General features: G+C 47.8%; 1 protein-coding gene across 3 annotated transcripts in view; it reads left to right on the top strand.

Annotated features, from left to right (window-relative positions):
- The first annotated feature begins 2680 nt into the window (after window positions 1-2680).
- Window positions 2681-16842, top strand: part of PTAFR (platelet-activating factor receptor) — a 23584-nt gene continuing 9422 nt past the window's right edge. Inside the window, exons 1-2 of one of the 3 annotated variants that reach the window (XM_012722021.1) lie at window positions 3490-3678; window positions 5694-5762. In XM_012722021.1, the coding sequence (XP_012577475.1) occupies window positions 3605-3678; window positions 5694-5762 (143 nt within the window). In that variant the 5' untranslated portion in view covers window positions 3490-3604. Of the gene's footprint in view, window positions 2725-3489; window positions 3679-5298; window positions 5763-16842 lie in introns of those variants that run through there. The other 2 variants (XM_012722023.1, XM_012722022.1) reach the window with 2 other exon arrangements.

The raw sequence follows: 16842 nt of genomic DNA, 5'->3' as shown, positions 1-16842 counted from the left end.
TACTCATGTTAGAAGTCTGGTGGTAGTTTCAGGGATTGCTCATGGGTCACCAGAACTACAGGCAGGTGCTTACTATGCCTGCCTTTGCCCACCATGGGTCTTGGCATTTCATGGCCTCACAGCCTAGGAAGGTTGTAGAACTAATCCTCATACAAGCTGCCAAGCAGAAAGAAGTCATCTAGTAGGCAAAAATCTCTCTCAAGAGATATCAGGGCCTCCTTGGTGGGGACTAAGTCTCAGCACTACGGAGCTATCGGCAGCCTTTGCAGCCAGGGAGCTGACCCACACGGCGCAGCAAACCTCTCCTGTCTGGCCCGCTGCTCCCCTCAACAGTGTTTCAATGGATCCATCTGTTCAGCTCCCTGTTCTGTCTCTGGTGACTCCTCTTCCTCTCTCCCTCTGCTCTTATGCCTCTAGCCTACACCTAGGCTCTTGTATACATAAAATAAATAAATCTTAAAAAAAAAAAAAAGACATCATCAAGTGGGCCACATCGCAAACCTCTAAATGTAAATTTGTTAAGATAGCACAGAGAATGGCTAAGTCACAGACCGGCACTTGTCTTTTGGGCCTGAACACTACTGTTTCTAGTAAACTTTGGTTGACAAAAGGAAAGGAGATTGACCATGGTGGGTGACTAACGATGTCTGGCGCAGTTAGGGTAGGGCTCGGAGCAGTGTTTTATTAGTCACAGGGTGCGGCATGTTGAAAGACAGATTGGAGCATATTCCATCCCCTCCTTTGTCCTATCTGGATCAGAAATGGGCTGAGGTGAGATCAAGGAAGTCAAAGTTAGATTAAGAAATTGGGGTTACAGCACAATTCCCTGTTTCCCAGATGGGACCGATGCCTTCCCACTTCCTTTCTGGCACATGCAGCCACTGACCCCTTGGGAGATCAGCTGTGATGCCAGCCCACTCTCATCACTGCTCATCCCATGATGACCTGGCCAGGGAGGGGGGTGGGCATTGAGTATTAATTTAAGCAGCTTTAGTCAAGACACCTCCAGAGAGGGGCTACAGCTTCTCCAGCTCCATCCACATGGGTTAAGGGGCGCCTGGGCAGGAAAGGCCTGCTGGAGGTGCGCCAGGCTCTAGCGCCATTCGCTCTTCTGTGATTTGCCTTGAATGGAGCAGAGAGCTCCCACCCACATTCCCAGCTACTGCTGGGGAACTGCTGCTGGGCCAAGGTGAAGAAGCCAGACAGGGTCAGAAGCCTGGCATCTGGGCCAGTGACTTCAGCTCTGAGCCTTAGATTCCTTGGATGCAAATTGGGAAGTGGACCTTTAAAAAACATCGTATTGTCATTGGCAGACTGGTCACCCTCCGCCCATAGTCCTCTGAATCCCCCATCCCCATGGTCATGGCTTTCAGTGGCCTCCTGGGCTAGCCACAGCCAGGCCCCACCTGCTCCCTTGCTTCCTGGGGTCTTGGTGGAGGTGGGAATAAGTCCTGGTGGCCTGCAGGTGAATCTGGGTCTGCACTGAGGGTAGAGCCTCAGTGAAGCAAGATTTCCCCCCCTTTTTCCTGCCTGCTCTTCTCTACTATCTGCACACATCTGGAGCATCTGTTATTATCATTGGAGTTGGGAATTGTGGATATGTCTGAACTCCAGCATTGAGAAATGAGCACAGAGGGGCCTGGAGTCTTACTTGAGTGCCTATTCTGCCACTCACGCACTTTGCAATGCCTGCAAGTTACTGCCTCTCTGGACTTTAGCTTTGGTGAGCTAAGGGTCAAATGCCTCTTTTATTGAAGCTGTAAACGGAAAATGGAGATAATGGTCACATGTTTGGCATCAGGCAAACTGGAGTTTGAAATTTTCTGAGCCTCAACTTCCTCCTCTCAAATGTGTTGCCCCAGGGTTTAGTTAATGTGGGAAACCAGGTTCCCAGTGCAGTGGGGTGCTCTGTGAGTAACCTTCTGACTGCCAGCCAGCAAAGTGTTTCCTAATCTGAAGAACTGGCTGAAAGAGCAGAGAATTAAGGACACCTGGAAAACCTGTTGCAAACACATTCTCTAGTCTTCCTTAAGATTCAGTTTCAGGATTCAGCTTGGGATGTGGGTGTGAGAACTGAGACCGGGGTGTATGGAAAGAGATGGCTGGGATCTTTAATAAGCTCCAGTTAACTCAGTCCCTGGGCCACCTACTCAGAGTCACCTGCATGCTTGTTAAGTAGTCATTTCCTGGGCCCCACAACCAGCTCTGCTGGGTCAGAATATCCCGAAGTAGAATCTGAGAAAGGACTCTTTAAAAAGCCTTTAGGGTTTCCCGGTGGCACAACAGGTTCATTTGCAGCACTATGAAGCTATCTGCAGTGTGAGTTCAAACCGTGACCAGGGAACTGGCCCACATGGCACAGCAGACCCCTATCTTGCCCACTGCTCCCCTCAGCAGTGTATTTCTGCTCCCCACTGTTCTCTGGTGAATCCTCTCACCCTGCCGCATCTCTGGTCTCCATCCCAGCTCTTGTTTGCATAATTAAATAAATCTCTAAAAAAATTTTTAAAAGCCTTCATTTTTAATAAGTACTCTGAGTCTAATGTGTAGAAAGAATTTGATTCCAGTTCCGTGGTGCTGGGAAGTTGGGTAAAGTGATCTTCATTTATATTGAAGGTTGTGCGCTGGCTGAGCCTAGAGGAAGTGTGTGTTGCTGTCAGCCTGTCAAGAAGCAGATGCAGAGGGGAGGCTCAAGCTGCCCCTGTGAACAGACACCTTCTCCTGGTGAGCCTGATCAGGGTGAGGGTGTGGGTGGGGCGGGGGAGTGGAGAGAGGAGTAACTTTCAGTGAGGTCCAAGGCAGACCATGGCCTTGGCCTTAGACTGGGGACTTCTCAAAGGATTTGTCATCGCCCTCAGCCTGGGGTCTCATGAAAGCAGGGGTGGCTTCAGAAGACGTGACTTTCCGTGTCCTGAGAGAGTGGGCATCCCTGGAGACGCAGGGCAGTCCCCTCTGCGGGGCACTGTGAGCAGGCTATTGCACCCCCTGGACGGTGGCCGTCTGGGAAGACTGGACTGTGTGTCCCCTCAAACAAGAGTCTCTTCAGAAGGCAGCTTTGGGTCTTTTCCATCAGTTTGGGGCTTACTGGAGTGGGGCTATGCCCACTGACACTTGGGGTCCACAGAACAGGCTGTACCCACTGCTCCCTGCCCCCCCCCCCCCCCCAGTCCTTGTAACCCACCTCCCACCGGACTGGGGGCTCTTGAGGACAGGCTGGAGCTTCCCCAGGTGGGAACCCACCTCCCCTCAGACAGGGACCCAGTTCCTTCCTTCCTCTGCCAGCTCAAGCCCAGCTCTTCCTCCCAGAGGGCTCTAGGGGACTAGCCCCGTGTTGGCTGAGCTCATGCGAGAATCCGGGCTGGATGTGGGTCTTCTGGTGACCTGGGGCTTGGAGCTCCACCCAAGGAACTGACTTTGTGGATTTATGCCCTAACCACTCAGCGGAGCCAGCAGCAGTCTCCCTGTACCCTTTATCCTGGTGCTGCTGAACAGGGATTGGAGGGTACAGTGAAGTGAGTCACACACCTAGGTCTGGGCCTGTCTCCTGCATCCTCCCCATTCCCCACCCTGCTTCCTGAGTTCACTGAGAAGCTGTCCAGGAAACATGCTCGCTGAGTCTCTCATCTCCACCTCAGCCTCTTTGCCACTTTGTGGACTGCTGCCCCTGCTGTTTCTCAGGTAAGAGGCTGTTGTCCTGGGTGAGAGGGTCAGGTATGTCTATTTTGTCTAGCTTCCCTGCAGATCCTTGAGGCTGATCCAGCTCTGGTTCCCTGCAGAATCCTTGAGGCTCTGGAGTGATCCCAGAACAAGCTCTGGAGCGATCCCAGAACTGGGTCTCCTCTGACTTCCCTTCCATCAGCACCCCCCTCATCGACACACAAACCTTCGTTATTCGCAGACACGGCATGCACCCTTTCGTTCTTCACATTTACCACACAATCACAGCGTCTGTAGCATTCCCTCACTCCCCCCGACCAAAACACGCACAGCTGGTGACGGTAAACCCAGCCAGGATTTATCACCTGCCAGTATCGTACTTGACATGGTACTTTTTTGAAGTCATTGTCATCATCCTCATTTTAAATCTATGTTTTCATATAGGTTCAGTGAGGTTAAGAAATGTGCCCAATATGCCACAGCCGATAGGCAGCTGTGAACCCAGAATTCACCTCCTTTTTGTTTTTTTACCTTATTTTTTTAAAGATTTATTTATTTATGCATACAGAACTGGGGTACAGGCCAGAGTGCAAGGGTGGTGAGAGGATTCACCAGAGGCAGTATGGTGAGCAGAACAGGCTGACTGACTGAAATAACCACTGAGGGGAGCAGCAGGCGAGGCAGAGGTCTGCTGTGTCATGCGGGTCACCTCCGGGGCAGGGATCTAACTGGCCCTGAAGTGGCTGTGGCCAGCTTGCAGTGCTGCACCCTAACCCAGTGCACCACCAGGCAGCGCCTTTTTACTTTATTTTTAAAAAGAGGCAATAACTTAGCAAGTCAAAATTTCAATAGTTACAAAAGAACACACAGGAAAATACTTCCTTCTATCCTTGTTCTCTAGAAACCAGTTTTGCTCTGTGGAGCAAGTTCCCGCTTGGAGACCTCACTGTAAAACTCATGATATTGGATCGCTGATCCTTTGCAACTGTGCCGTTTCCAGCCTGGAGGCGGGCTGCAGCCTTCTGGGGCTTCGGGGAGCGGAGCGAGCAGGGTTTGCCCAGGAGTCTACCTGGGTGGGAATCGGGCTCCTGCCTTTGCACTGTCTCTCTGTGCCCTGCCGTTTCCTTCTCAGGGGTAGCAGGGAGGGGTGCAGGGCTTGCTCAGGTATCCTTGGATCTCCACTCCAGTGCCTGGCGCCTCGGGGTGTTCAGTACAGGCTCACTGGGTGCCCAGTGAGTGGGCAGATGGCTGGAATGGCAACCAGGGAGCGCTGGCCATCCCTTCGCTGTGTACACATGGGGTCCCACCTCCCTCTCTCTCACCCCCACCCTCACTCACCCACACACACTTGCAAATTCATTTTTCACTCCTGGAGCTGCCCACAACTTTCCGCCCTCGCTGGCTCCCACTAACTCTTGCATGCTGCCGAGTGTCTGCTCAGGGTCCTAAGTGACTTCCTCCTCACCAGCCCTGCAGTTTTGGTCCCCAGGGTACTTGGGCCTGGTGCCTCTGGCTCTCTGGGGAGGCCCAGCCCATCATGCCAGTGGCCGCAGCAGGTCCTCCGTGCTCCTCCTCCACGTCCTTGTCATGGTCTAATCGTCCCTGCCCCCACACCCCGCTGGCTGACACAAGCAGCACACGCAGGCTGGTCTTTTTCTTTAACTCCCTTGGGCTTTGTCTTCTGTCTGCTCAGTCCTCTCGGGGTCTCTGTTTCCATCTGTCTCTGTGTGCCCTGATCCCTCCACCTCGCCTTCTGCTCTTTCTCATTTTCCCCCCTGACTTTCCCTCTGGCTGCCTGTTTTCTGGGTCCCTCGTTTCTGCTCTTTCTCTCTGCGCTCTGCCCCCCTCCTCTCTCCCTCCCCTCGGTTGCCTCAAGCCATGGCTTCCCCCTTGCTCTGTGAGAAACCCCCAAACAGTGTTCAAGGCTTGTGATGACCCAACTTGGGGGTTGTTGTGGGAGTTCTAGGGTCACGACATTTCCCTCCAGGAGTGACTTGGCAGCAATTGCTCTACTTCCTCACTTCTGCAATTTCCAGACGGCACAGAGGTTGGGTCTGCAGAGAGAGACACCCCAGCTTCACAGCTGCAGCTGTTGCCCCATACAGGTAAGGGGTGCCCTGCTGGCGGGCTCTAGGGAGGTTATGAAAATGTTCTTGTGAGAGCAAGCTCACGACCCCAGGCTGCACCCAGGCAAAGGGGTCGTTTTGTTGAGGGACCGGGGCATCTTTCTCAGGCCCAGAGTCTCAACTTTCTTAGGGAGTCCAGCTCCCCTCTTGGTTCTCTGAGAACAAAACAGTGCTGAAGTGACCTCAAGAAAACTGGGGGGCAGGAAGTGAGGGTGATGAGAGGGGTCCCTAAATCTCGGAGCTGAATGCCCATCCCCTTTGTGACCTTGGCCAAGTTGTACCCACTCTCTGCACCTCAAGTTCCCTAAGTTGTCAAATGAAGTCTCCTTTGCAAGGTCATGGGAAGAGGAAAAGGGTCTGGCACTGGGGTGGGAACTCACAGACGCTCTAGGGGTGAGATTCTCCCAGGGATGGAGATGACCAACTCGGTACAAAGAACCTGGCCCATAGCTGATGTTCCCCACCTGTGTCAGGTGATGAGAGGGGGCACCTCACCTGCCCTGCACTGGAGGAGGTCTATCTAGAGGCTGGTGACTAGCTGCGACCAGGACACACCTGTGGTGAGGTCAGCATTCCTCCCCCAAGGTTCAGGAGCTCAGGTTAGCTTTGACTAAATATGCAGCTGTATTCCAGGTTCTTGGAGTGTGTGTGTGTGTGTGTGTGCTGCGCGCGTGCATACGCACACACGTGCTAAAGAAGCAAAAGAAAGAGATGTGAACAGCCCTAGGGCTTGAGAGGTGCATCCCAGCCTCCACCCTCCTCCCCAACCCTCCCCTCTCCCCTTTCCTGCTCCCCCTCCTTTGGCACCTTCCCTCCTTCCTTGCCGCTTCTCCCCTCCCCTACTCTCTCCCTCTCTCCTGCTCTCTCTCCTCTCTCCTTCCCTCCCCTCTTGTTCTCTCACTGCTCTCAAGGTTTTAGCCAGCTACCTAAAAGATGCAATCTTTGAACCTCATTTTCCTCCTTTGCAGGTTGGGGTTTAAAGTACTGAGCTTGTGAGTTGTGGGGAGAAGTGAGAGCTGGGTAGGATGGTGCTTTGTTTCCTGCAAGATGCTGTTCAAGTAGAAGCAGTGTGTGACCAGCCATACTACACTGCCTGGAGGAGTTTGTTGGCCCATTGTTTTAGCCTTGGCCTTAGCAGCCTGGTGGGGGGTGGAATCTTAGAATGTGAATTGAGTAGATGAATGATAAAGCACTTGAGGCAGTAGATTGCCTGGCTTCTGGTCCCTGCTCTGCTCTGTTACTACCTTATGCAAATCCTTTTACTTGCCTGGGCCTCAGGGTCCCCATCTGTCTGTAAAGGTTTGGAGAAGGAGTTTCACTACTGCATTATTGGCAAAATGTGCCTTCAGGACTCAGTTTTCTCTCCTGGTTGATGTCAGGAAGAAAGGGGGTGAGATGAGAGCCGGGGTGCTGTCCTCTCTTGGGGAACCCTTTCTAGAGAGACCTTCACCTCCTTATAAGGCCCTGCTGGGCTGCTGGGGCTTCTCCTCCTTTTCTGTGGCAGTTGTCCTTTCCCATACCGCTTCTCCACATGGCCTCCAAGTGGGCCCAGGAGACAACAGCTGCACTATAGCTAGGGATCAGGCCCTGACCGCTCCTGGGGGACAGTGTCTGATCAGGAATGGGTGCAGTTCCAGGGGGGCAGGTGCTCAGCCCCAGGACAACCACTTCTTCCACCAGCCATGGAGGGTAACTTGGCAGTGTGATGGAAGGGCCATGGAGAAGCTGCTGTGTGTCTTTGTGTGTGCATGCCTTGTTGTGTGGGGTGAGCTGGGGCACTGACTCTGGTCATATCCACATGTGCCTGGAGCGTGTCCATTCTGTGTGTGTGTGCATGTGTGTGTGAGAGAAAGAGAGAGAGCCAGAGCTTCATGCAGCAGCCTCACCCCACACCCTCAGAGCAACTCAGGGCCTGGTAGGGAGTTGAACTCAGTTGGCTAATGGAAGAAACATGTCAAAAACTTGGGCACAGCCCTTTACAGTGAAGTCCGTTTCAGTTTATCATGCCCATTCCTGTTTACTAAAGCTTTTATGCTTAGAACAATTTTCCTTCCCTTTCACAAGAAGGGTGTAAGTGGGTGGGTGGTGGTGGTTTTACCCATATTTCTGATAAAGATCCTGAGGCTCAGAGCTGGGAAGAGACTTACTGTGGAGATTGGGTACACAGCTGAGGTCAGAGCCCAGACCCCTTGACCCAGTCCTGTGATTTCAGCCACACTTTTTGCTTCTTTCAAAAGAGAAGATGAAACTTGTATATGTTGGTTGTTTTTTTCTTTTTTTTTGGCTTTTTTATTCATGATACAAGCATTTTATGAGATGGGGGAGGGGAGAAGAACTTCCAGTTCATTGAGCAATCTTATAGGCATAAATTGCTTTGTTCTGCTTTTATTATTGCTCCAGTGAGGAAGGCTTATTTTATTTTCATTTTGCAAATGAAGAAAAGGGGGCTTTGAGAGTAAAAGATCAGCTAGGCAGGAGCAGTGCCTGGTACTAAACTGGGTCTGCATGACCCCAGGACCTGGGCCTTTACCCTGTATTTACCCTTGGGCCAGGCCCAGGGCTGGTCATGAAAGTACCAGGAGGACTCAGGAGTGCTCACGGCTAGGAAGAGGCCTGGGCACATCCCTGGGCCTTCCTACTTCCTCTTCCCTGGCCTGATTCACAAGGAGGGGGAATCACACAGAAAAGGTGGGTAGAGACCCAGAGGGGAGGCCCAGGCCAGGTTGAGGGTCCCCTAACTCCACAGGGTTGTCTGGGGCTGGTTGAGCAATCTGAGTCTTCATCATGTAGTATACGTAACCGGTATCAGTGTGGAGGCTCCAGAGAGAAGCAAAGTTGGGATTCTCTGACTGGTACCAAGGATACCCCCATCCTTGGGCCCTGGACCCTGTCCCTGACTTTCCCCAGAGAAGGAGCTCCATTCACTTATCAACAAATGTAGCTGGCTGGTTGCTCAACTCTGCCATGAGGAAACTTTTGAGAGCAGAATTCACCAGAGGTCAGCCACTTGTTCCTCAATTTGCCCCCTCAAATTCCTCTGCTTCTTGCAGAAATAGTAATAAAATCTCTCCATCAGGGGTATCTTTAGAGGCTGTGGTCAGCAAAGACTAGGGCACAAATGTCAAGCAGCAGAGAAGAGCAGAACAGATAACTCATTTATTGAGCATTTACTATATGCAAGTACTTTAGAGGTTTATCTGCCTTCATCCTCAGGGCTATTAGTCACATTTCTAGATGAGAAAATGAGGATCACAGAAGGGGAATGATTAAGCTATGGAGTTTAATGACCTTGCAAATGTAAGGTCAGAGTGTAAGGGCTTGGAAGTGAGGATGAGAGGCGTGTGTGTATATCATTTTATTAAGTATTTCTTGGGAGTTTTCTGGATAGCATGTCCTCTAATGCCTACTGACAATGGCACCCAGGGAGTCCCCAGTCCAGAAGTCTCAAGAAATGAGTAACTTTTATAGTGCAACATACTATTTCATGAGAACCAGTGACACTTCAGATTCTTGCTGGGGAACGGGAGTAAGGCTAACAGTCGCTGATATTCACTGAGTCCTTATCATGGACCAGGTGTTTTCTATTTAATTGTACAACTCGATGAGGTAGTTGTTATTACTTTATTTTTACAGAAAAGTATTTTATTTTATAGATGAGAATGTTACAAGTATAAACATTCAAGAAGATGAAATTAATTATCTTGGCAAGAATCAGCTGGTAGCATTTCAGCTCCATAAAAAGATGTGACTGGTTCCCAAGGAGCTCACAGAGTTACTAATCTACTTGGAAGCCTAATATAGTTGGCTTCAAGCTGGAATGAACTTGATGTGAGTGGTTGTGGTGTATTTTAAGAAGCCTTCGATTTGATCTAAGTAGGAGATTGCCTTAATTTCCTGTAGACACAGCTTTTTAGAGCTGTTGGTTTTGCACACCTTGAATGGAGCTCAACACCTCACATGCATTACTTACTGAGTCCTCACACCACCCTGGGGACGTGTGTTCTGGGAATATCATAACTCCATGAGGGGAAGGACTTGAGAGTGATGTGTTTGGTCATGGTCTTTAAATTAGGCAGTGACAGAGACAGAATTTGAACCCTGGTTTTCTGGCTCCAGATTCTGTTTTTTATCACTGTTCTATCTGCTATAACCTTTATGCTCATGAAACGCCATAAGGCAGATGTGTTCTTGTTCCTTTTAAAGATACAGTCCAGAGAGGAGAAGCAATTTTATTAAAGGTTGTCAGTTACTAAGTCATACAGCTGAGCCTTGTGATTCTAAGTTAAAATGCTAAAGCTGTCATTTCTTAAGTTATTTTCAAAATAGATTTTTTATTGTGATAAGAAACACATAAGATGAATTTATCCCCTACACAATTTTAAGTGTACATTCTATAATATATACTATTGTTAACTATATGCACATTGCTGTACAACACACCTCTAGAAGCTTTTCATCACAAGATGAAATTACCCAGCCCCAGCCTATATCAAACACTGCCTTTTTTTCCCCCATTAGTTCAAAATACACTTCAGATTCCTCCTATAAGCAAAATTGGCAGTATTTGCCTTTTTGTGTTCAACTTACTTGCTTACTAATATCTTTTTTTTTTTTAAAAGATTTATTTATTTATGCAGACAGAACTGGGATACAGGCCAGAGGAGCAGGAGTGGTGAGAGAGTCACCAGAGACAGAGTGGGGAGCAGAACAGGCAGATTGACGAAATACACTGCTGAGGGGAGCAGCAGGCGAGACAGGAGAGGTCTGCTGTGCCATGTGGGTCAGCTCCCAGCCAGGGATAGAACTGGCGCGGAGGCAGCTGCAGCTAGCTTGCAGTGCTGCATCCTAACCTGTTGTACCACCAGGGAGGGCCCTTACTAATATCTTTAACTTGCAGTCATTGTAGCATGTGGTTGTAACAGGCAGCATCTCCTTCCTCCTTAAAGCTGCATAGTGTGCCATTATGCTTTAATTCCTTTCAACAATGTTTTATAGCTTTCTCTGAACTAGTGTTTTGTTTCCTTTTTTTATTCCCAAGTATTATATTTGGTGATAATATAAATGAGATTGTTTTATTTTAAAGATTTATTTTTATTTATTTATGCATATAAGACTGGGGTACAGGCCAGAGGTATGGGGTATGTATGAGAGGATTCACCGGAGACAGGGTGGGGAACCGAGCAGGTGGATCTGCTGAAATACTCTGCTGAGGGGAGCAGCAGGTGGGTCAGGAGAGGTCTGCTGTGCCAAGTGAGTCAGCTCCCTGGCTGGGGATCAAACTCGTGTGCTTCCAATAGCTTGATACACTGAGCCTTTAACCCCTGAACCACCGGGGAGGTCCTGGGATTGTTATCTTAATATCTTTTTTTCTGGACACATTTTTTTATTTTATTTTATTTTTATTTTCTGGGCACATTTTTTAAAAGATTTATTTATTTATTTATGCACACAGAACTGGGGTACAGGCCAGAGGAGCAGGAGTGGTGAAAGAGTTACCAGAGACAGAGTGGGGAGCAGAACAGGCAGATTCTGAGGGGAGCAGCAGATTCTGAGGGGAGCAGCAGGCAGTCAGGAGAGGTCTGCTGTGCCATGTGCATCACCAAGTGGCCTAAGCTTCTTAGTGCTGTGCTTTAACCCACTGCGCACCAGGGAGGGTCTGGGCACATTTTTAAAATCTTCATTTTACTAGTTAAGAAAGAAAGACTTAGAATCATAGAGTAAATTTAATATTTGAATCAGGATTTGATTCCAAGCCTATTGTTGTCTGGTAGGCGTGAGTCAGATACAGAGCAGAACTTTCCCTCCCTTTCCCATTCAATTCCTGAGCTTGGGGGACATAGGTGAAAGCCTGACCCCCAAGTCAAAGACATATGACATCATGGCATCTGAACCTCCCATTCTCAGACTGTGGGGCAGGTCTGTGAGTGGGTTGAGTTGGTGAAGTAGAGGTTTGCTTCCAGAAAGGGCTACAGGTTGCCTTGGAGAAACAAGATGGACCTTGGAGTTCAAAATTCCTCCTGCCCTCCCCCCCGCTGTGTGACTACGGACAAGTCTGTTTCCCTCACTCATCTTACTTCCTCACCTGGAAAATGGGCATTTCCTAAAACTTATTTCACACAACTGATTTATGGGGTCAATATGGCCAAGGAAAAGGAGTGTCTGTACACTTAACTAGTAAATGATGTCCAGGGCCCTGAGTTTTAGTGGGCTGATTTTGGGTTCCCTCCAATCAAACCCTCCCGCCAGGGCAAGGAATCCTTGGGTCCAAGTGAGGGCGCCCACTCAGCAAGTATGCAACCTGCCTACCCTCCCCCTACTTCTGGCTGAGGCAGTTACACTTGCATGATTGTTAGGAGCTGTTGGTGCAAGGGATGTGCATGAAGCAAGATGTGACTGATTTATTGCTTATAAATATTTGGACATTTGCACTCTTGACCCCGAGTGGTCCCACAAACGATAAGGGCCAGATTGACTGGTAAACCTAACTTTAATTCAGAGTCTGCACTGGAAAGTATAAGTACATACTTCCTTCTGCCCAGATCTTGGTGGTTCTCCCTTCTGACTGTCTAGCTGTGGGAACAACTGTCTCTTCCTCTATGTTCCCTGGACTGAGAATATTTCCAGATGAAATGACAATGCAGGCAGAGTGAGCGCTGTATATGGCAGAGGGGGGAAGGTCCAGATGACAGAATTCTTGTCTCCATGAATATTTACGATCTCCTCCCCCCCCACCCTCAGCTAAGTTTCTGGGCCTGAGCCTGCTGTCAAGCCTTGATCCATCAGGGTACTATGCCCACATGTTAAGTTGGTATGAGCCTCCTTCTCTGTGTCCCTTCAAAACTCATTCCCTTGCTAAGCTGTTGAAAGCTTTGTTGGCATTAGGCTGAGGCTCTGTCAGGAACTGGTAGGAGAGCCAGGTTGAGTTAGAGTGCTAGGGTCAGCGGTACTCATAAACCCCAACTCTCGCTTCCTGTTGCTGGACCAGTGGGAAAGAAGAAAGCCTGATCACTTGTGATTCAGCCTTATTCTAGGCTCTCTCTGCATGCTCATCTTTGGAACCATTACTAGGATTTTGAGATTTTACAAATGAACTGACTTCAGAGAGGTGAAGTCAGTTGTCCAAGGTCACACAGCAAGTAAATGGCAGAGCCAGGTATGAACCAGGTCTTTCAGACTCCTCCTTGTTCCCCCTACCCTGACGAACTTCCCTGCATTTCCTTCATGCCTGGTTCTAAATAGTCATGAGAGGCTTCATCGTTCATTCATTCATTCAGCTCCAATGTCTGATTTTGGAGATAAAGACTAGAAAAATATCTAGTCTTTATCCTCATGAAGTTCCCAGGCTAGAAAGGAAACAGCCACAGAAATCAGTACTTACAAGATTCTATGTCAGGTGTTATCCTGAGGGGTTTGCCCAGTGCTGTGGTGATACAAAGAAGGCAGCAACTCATTCTACCTGTGGCAACCAGGGATGGTAATCCCAGGGCAGCTCCTCTGAGAAGCCACCCCGATCACTCTATGTAGCACCCTACCCAGTCTGTATCAAATCATGACTTTTATTGAATTCATCACTATTTGAAATCAGTTTGTCTACTTGTCCCTACTTATTTTTGTAACTGGAATGCGGCTCCTCAAGAGCAGGAATCCTACCTGTTTGAATCCTGCAGTAGCCTCAACACAGCATCTAGCAACTGGCAAAAATTGTTGGGTGAATGAATGGCCATGGTCTCTGCCTCCCAGGAGCTACAGCCTAGTATGGCAGGAGGACGCACACAGACAACATCAGTGGGAGAGTTGAGCTATCATTTTGTACATTTTTTTTCCATCTCAATTGTAATCCCCGCAGGTTTCCCATCACCAAGTCACCCGTGTGCCATCACCATAATCCCGTGCACTTCCCTCCCCACCCCCCCGTTTTTTATCCCATTCCTCCACACTCCACCCCTGCAAAATGTCTCTGGTATATGGTTGTTCATTATTTTTGTTATTTTCTCGCCTGGTCCATTATACTCCTGCTATGAGTGAAACCATCCGTATTTTTCTTTCTCTTTCTGGCTTATCTCACTAAGCATGATCTTTTCCAGCTCCATCCAAGTTGCTGCAAAAGACATGTGTTTCTCTTTTTTGGTTGCTGAGTAATATTCTATTGTCTATATGTACCACATCTTTTTTATCCAGTCATCTACTTTTGGGCATTTAGGCTGCTTCCATGTTTTTCCAATTGTAAATAAAGCAGCAATAAACATGGGGGTACAAGTATCTTTTTCAATCAGTGTTTTTGTGTCTTTTGCTGGGTCATAGGGAAGCTCCATGTTTAGCAATTTGAGGAACCTCCAAACAGTTTTCCATAGTGGTTGTACTAGTTTGCATTCCCACCAGCAGTGCAGGAGAGTTCCTTTTTCTCCACATCCTCGCCAACATTTGTTGTTGCTAGTTGTTTGAAGATGTGCCAGTCTCACTGGGGTGAGGTGATATCTCATTGTGGTTTTAATTTTCATCTCCCTTATTACGAGTGATGTTGAACATTTTTTCATATGCTTGTTGGCCATCTGCATTTCCAAAATGAGAAGTTTTTTTTTAAATGCAGGTGCTCAAATAACATTGATCCATTCAGCACCCAAAGCCATGTCCTTGGTGCCTCCTGTTCCCACCCATTCTGGCTCTGCTGTTGATGAGAAAAAAAAAAATCCAGGCCCACATGAAATGATTCATTTAAAGAACTGTTTGGGTGATACGTCACTGTTCATTTAAAGTCACAGTTCTAAGAACCTATTGAAGATGTTGAGTGAGAACTTATAATGACAGAAAAATTCATGAAGGGCAAAATACCAAAATTTTATTAAATTTTTATTAAAAATTTATTTATTTAAGCATATTAAACTGAGGTATAGACCACAGGTACGGGGCAGTGGTGGTGGTGAGGTGATGGACCAAGAGACAGAGTTGGGAGCAGAACAGGCAGACTGATAAAGTACACTGCTGAGGGGAGCAGTGGGAGAGACAGGAGAGGTCTGCTGCACCATGTGGGTCACCTCCCTGGCTGGGGATCGAGCTCGTGCTCAGTGGCTGCGGATAGCTTCACAGTGCTAGTCTTTAACCAGGGAGAGCCCAATACCAAGATTTTAAATGGAGACAGGACCATAGTTTTGGGCTCAGTAAGACTCAGTAACACTGATTTTGATTTTTTAAAAATACTGCATTAAATATGGTGATGGCACATGGGTAATTTGGTGATGGGAGACCCAAGGGGATTGCAACTGAGATGGAAAAATACACAAAAATATGCAAAAACAAACTACTATAATTTTTTAAAAATATTGCATTAAAATATTATTTATCTTAGTTACTGAGATTTTTGGTTGCCCATTAAATTGTGCACCCAATAAACACCTTCCAAGTCTCACCCTGGTCCTTGTCCTGGTGGAAAGACTTCCTCAATAGGCCTGGGCAGGCAGGGCTCAGATGGCCCTGGGTTGATCCCTCTGGCTGGAGAAAGACAATTTCCAGAAGACAGTAGCCTCCACCTGACTGCACCGAAATCTAAACAAAAGTAGAGGGAGAGATATCTCTAGTGGGGAACAGATAAAACTGTGACTCCCTTAAAGACCCAGAATTGAGGCCAGGAACTCACTGCCCAACTGGTGCTTCCTCCCTCCTAGTTCCAGGCCCCAGGAACAAGGTCTTCCCAGTGTTAAAATATGAAAGTGCTGAGTCCAGTAACTACGGAGACCCAGGTCTGATGTAAAAGCAAAGTGAACCTTTTAGCTAGCTCGAGCTAGGGTCCGACCCAGAGTGATGCGAGGCAGCGCTTTTCTTAAAGTCATGGGTTTATAAAGGCATTGTGGGAGGGGCTGGGCAGTCACAAGTCCCTGCTTGCCAGATGCCTGATGCAGATAACAGTTAGGTCCTGCAACATTTACTCCAGGGAGGTTCACAACTTATCTTTGGGCAACAGTTTTAGCAACAGTTTTACTGGCCTTCCAGCCTTCTCATTCCTCTACACCAGGACCCAGCAGGATAAACAAAGACTGTCCCCCTGGGGCTCAAAGGAGAGGGGGCTGGGTGGGGTGACTCAGAATGTGCAGCATTGACTTCAGATCTTCTGGTTTCTTTATTTTCTTAAAAATCATTGGGATTTCCAGAGAATTTTTGTTTACAGAGGTTCTATATACCAATATTTACCATGTTCAAAATTAAAACAGATGTTCTCAAAATTTTTGTCTTTGAAACCAAACAATAAACTCATTCTGTTAACATAAGTAATGAATTTTTAGTGAAAAGTAAGTAGATTATTAAAAAAATAGGCCCTCCCTGGTGGCGCAGCGGGTTAAAGCACAGCACTGAGAAGCTAAAGCCACTTCCGCATGAGTTCGATTCCCGCCTGCCCCGCAGGTGACCACATGGCGAGGCAGACCTCTCCTGACCCGCCCGCTGCTCCCCTCAGCAGTGTACTTCGTCGATCTGCCTGCTCTGCTCCTCTCTCTGTCTCTGGTGAATCCTCTCACCCTCCACATTTCTGGCCTGTACCCTAGTTCCATATGAATAAATAAATAAATCTTTAAAAAAAATAATCAATTTAGGGAGAAGAGTGGCATTGATTTATATATTTTTTGCAAATATCTTTAATGTTGCATTTCATAGAAGACAGCTGGATTCTTCTATTAATTTCTGTATTTAATCTGTTATAATGGTTCTTTGGTGTATATGAAGAAAACCTGCCCTCACACAGGTATGTATTTATAAGGGAGGATTATTATTTTTTTAAAATAATGTAATAGTTTATTTTTACATCATTTTGTGCATTTTTCCATCCCAGTTGTAATCCCCATGGATCACCAGATCACCCATGTGCCATCACCATAGTCCAGTGCATTTCCTTCCCCCCACAGTTTTTGATCCCATTCCCCACTACACCCCAGTAAAATGTCTCTGGCATATAATTGTTCATTATTATTATTATTATTTTCTCATCTGGTCCTTTATACTCCTACTATGAGTGAAACCATCTGGTATTTTTCCTTTTCTTTCTGGCTTATTTCACTAAGCATGATCTTCTCCA

This window comes from Condylura cristata, unplaced genomic scaffold (assembly GCF_000260355.1).
Source record: "Condylura cristata isolate star-nosed mole 26May11 unplaced genomic scaffold, ConCri1.0 scaffold00008, whole genome shotgun sequence".
In the NCBI taxonomy this organism is placed as follows: domain Eukaryota; kingdom Metazoa; phylum Chordata; class Mammalia; order Eulipotyphla; family Talpidae; genus Condylura; species Condylura cristata.
Note: the sequence above shows the minus strand (reverse complement) of the source record. Positions and strands in the feature narration are given on the sequence as shown.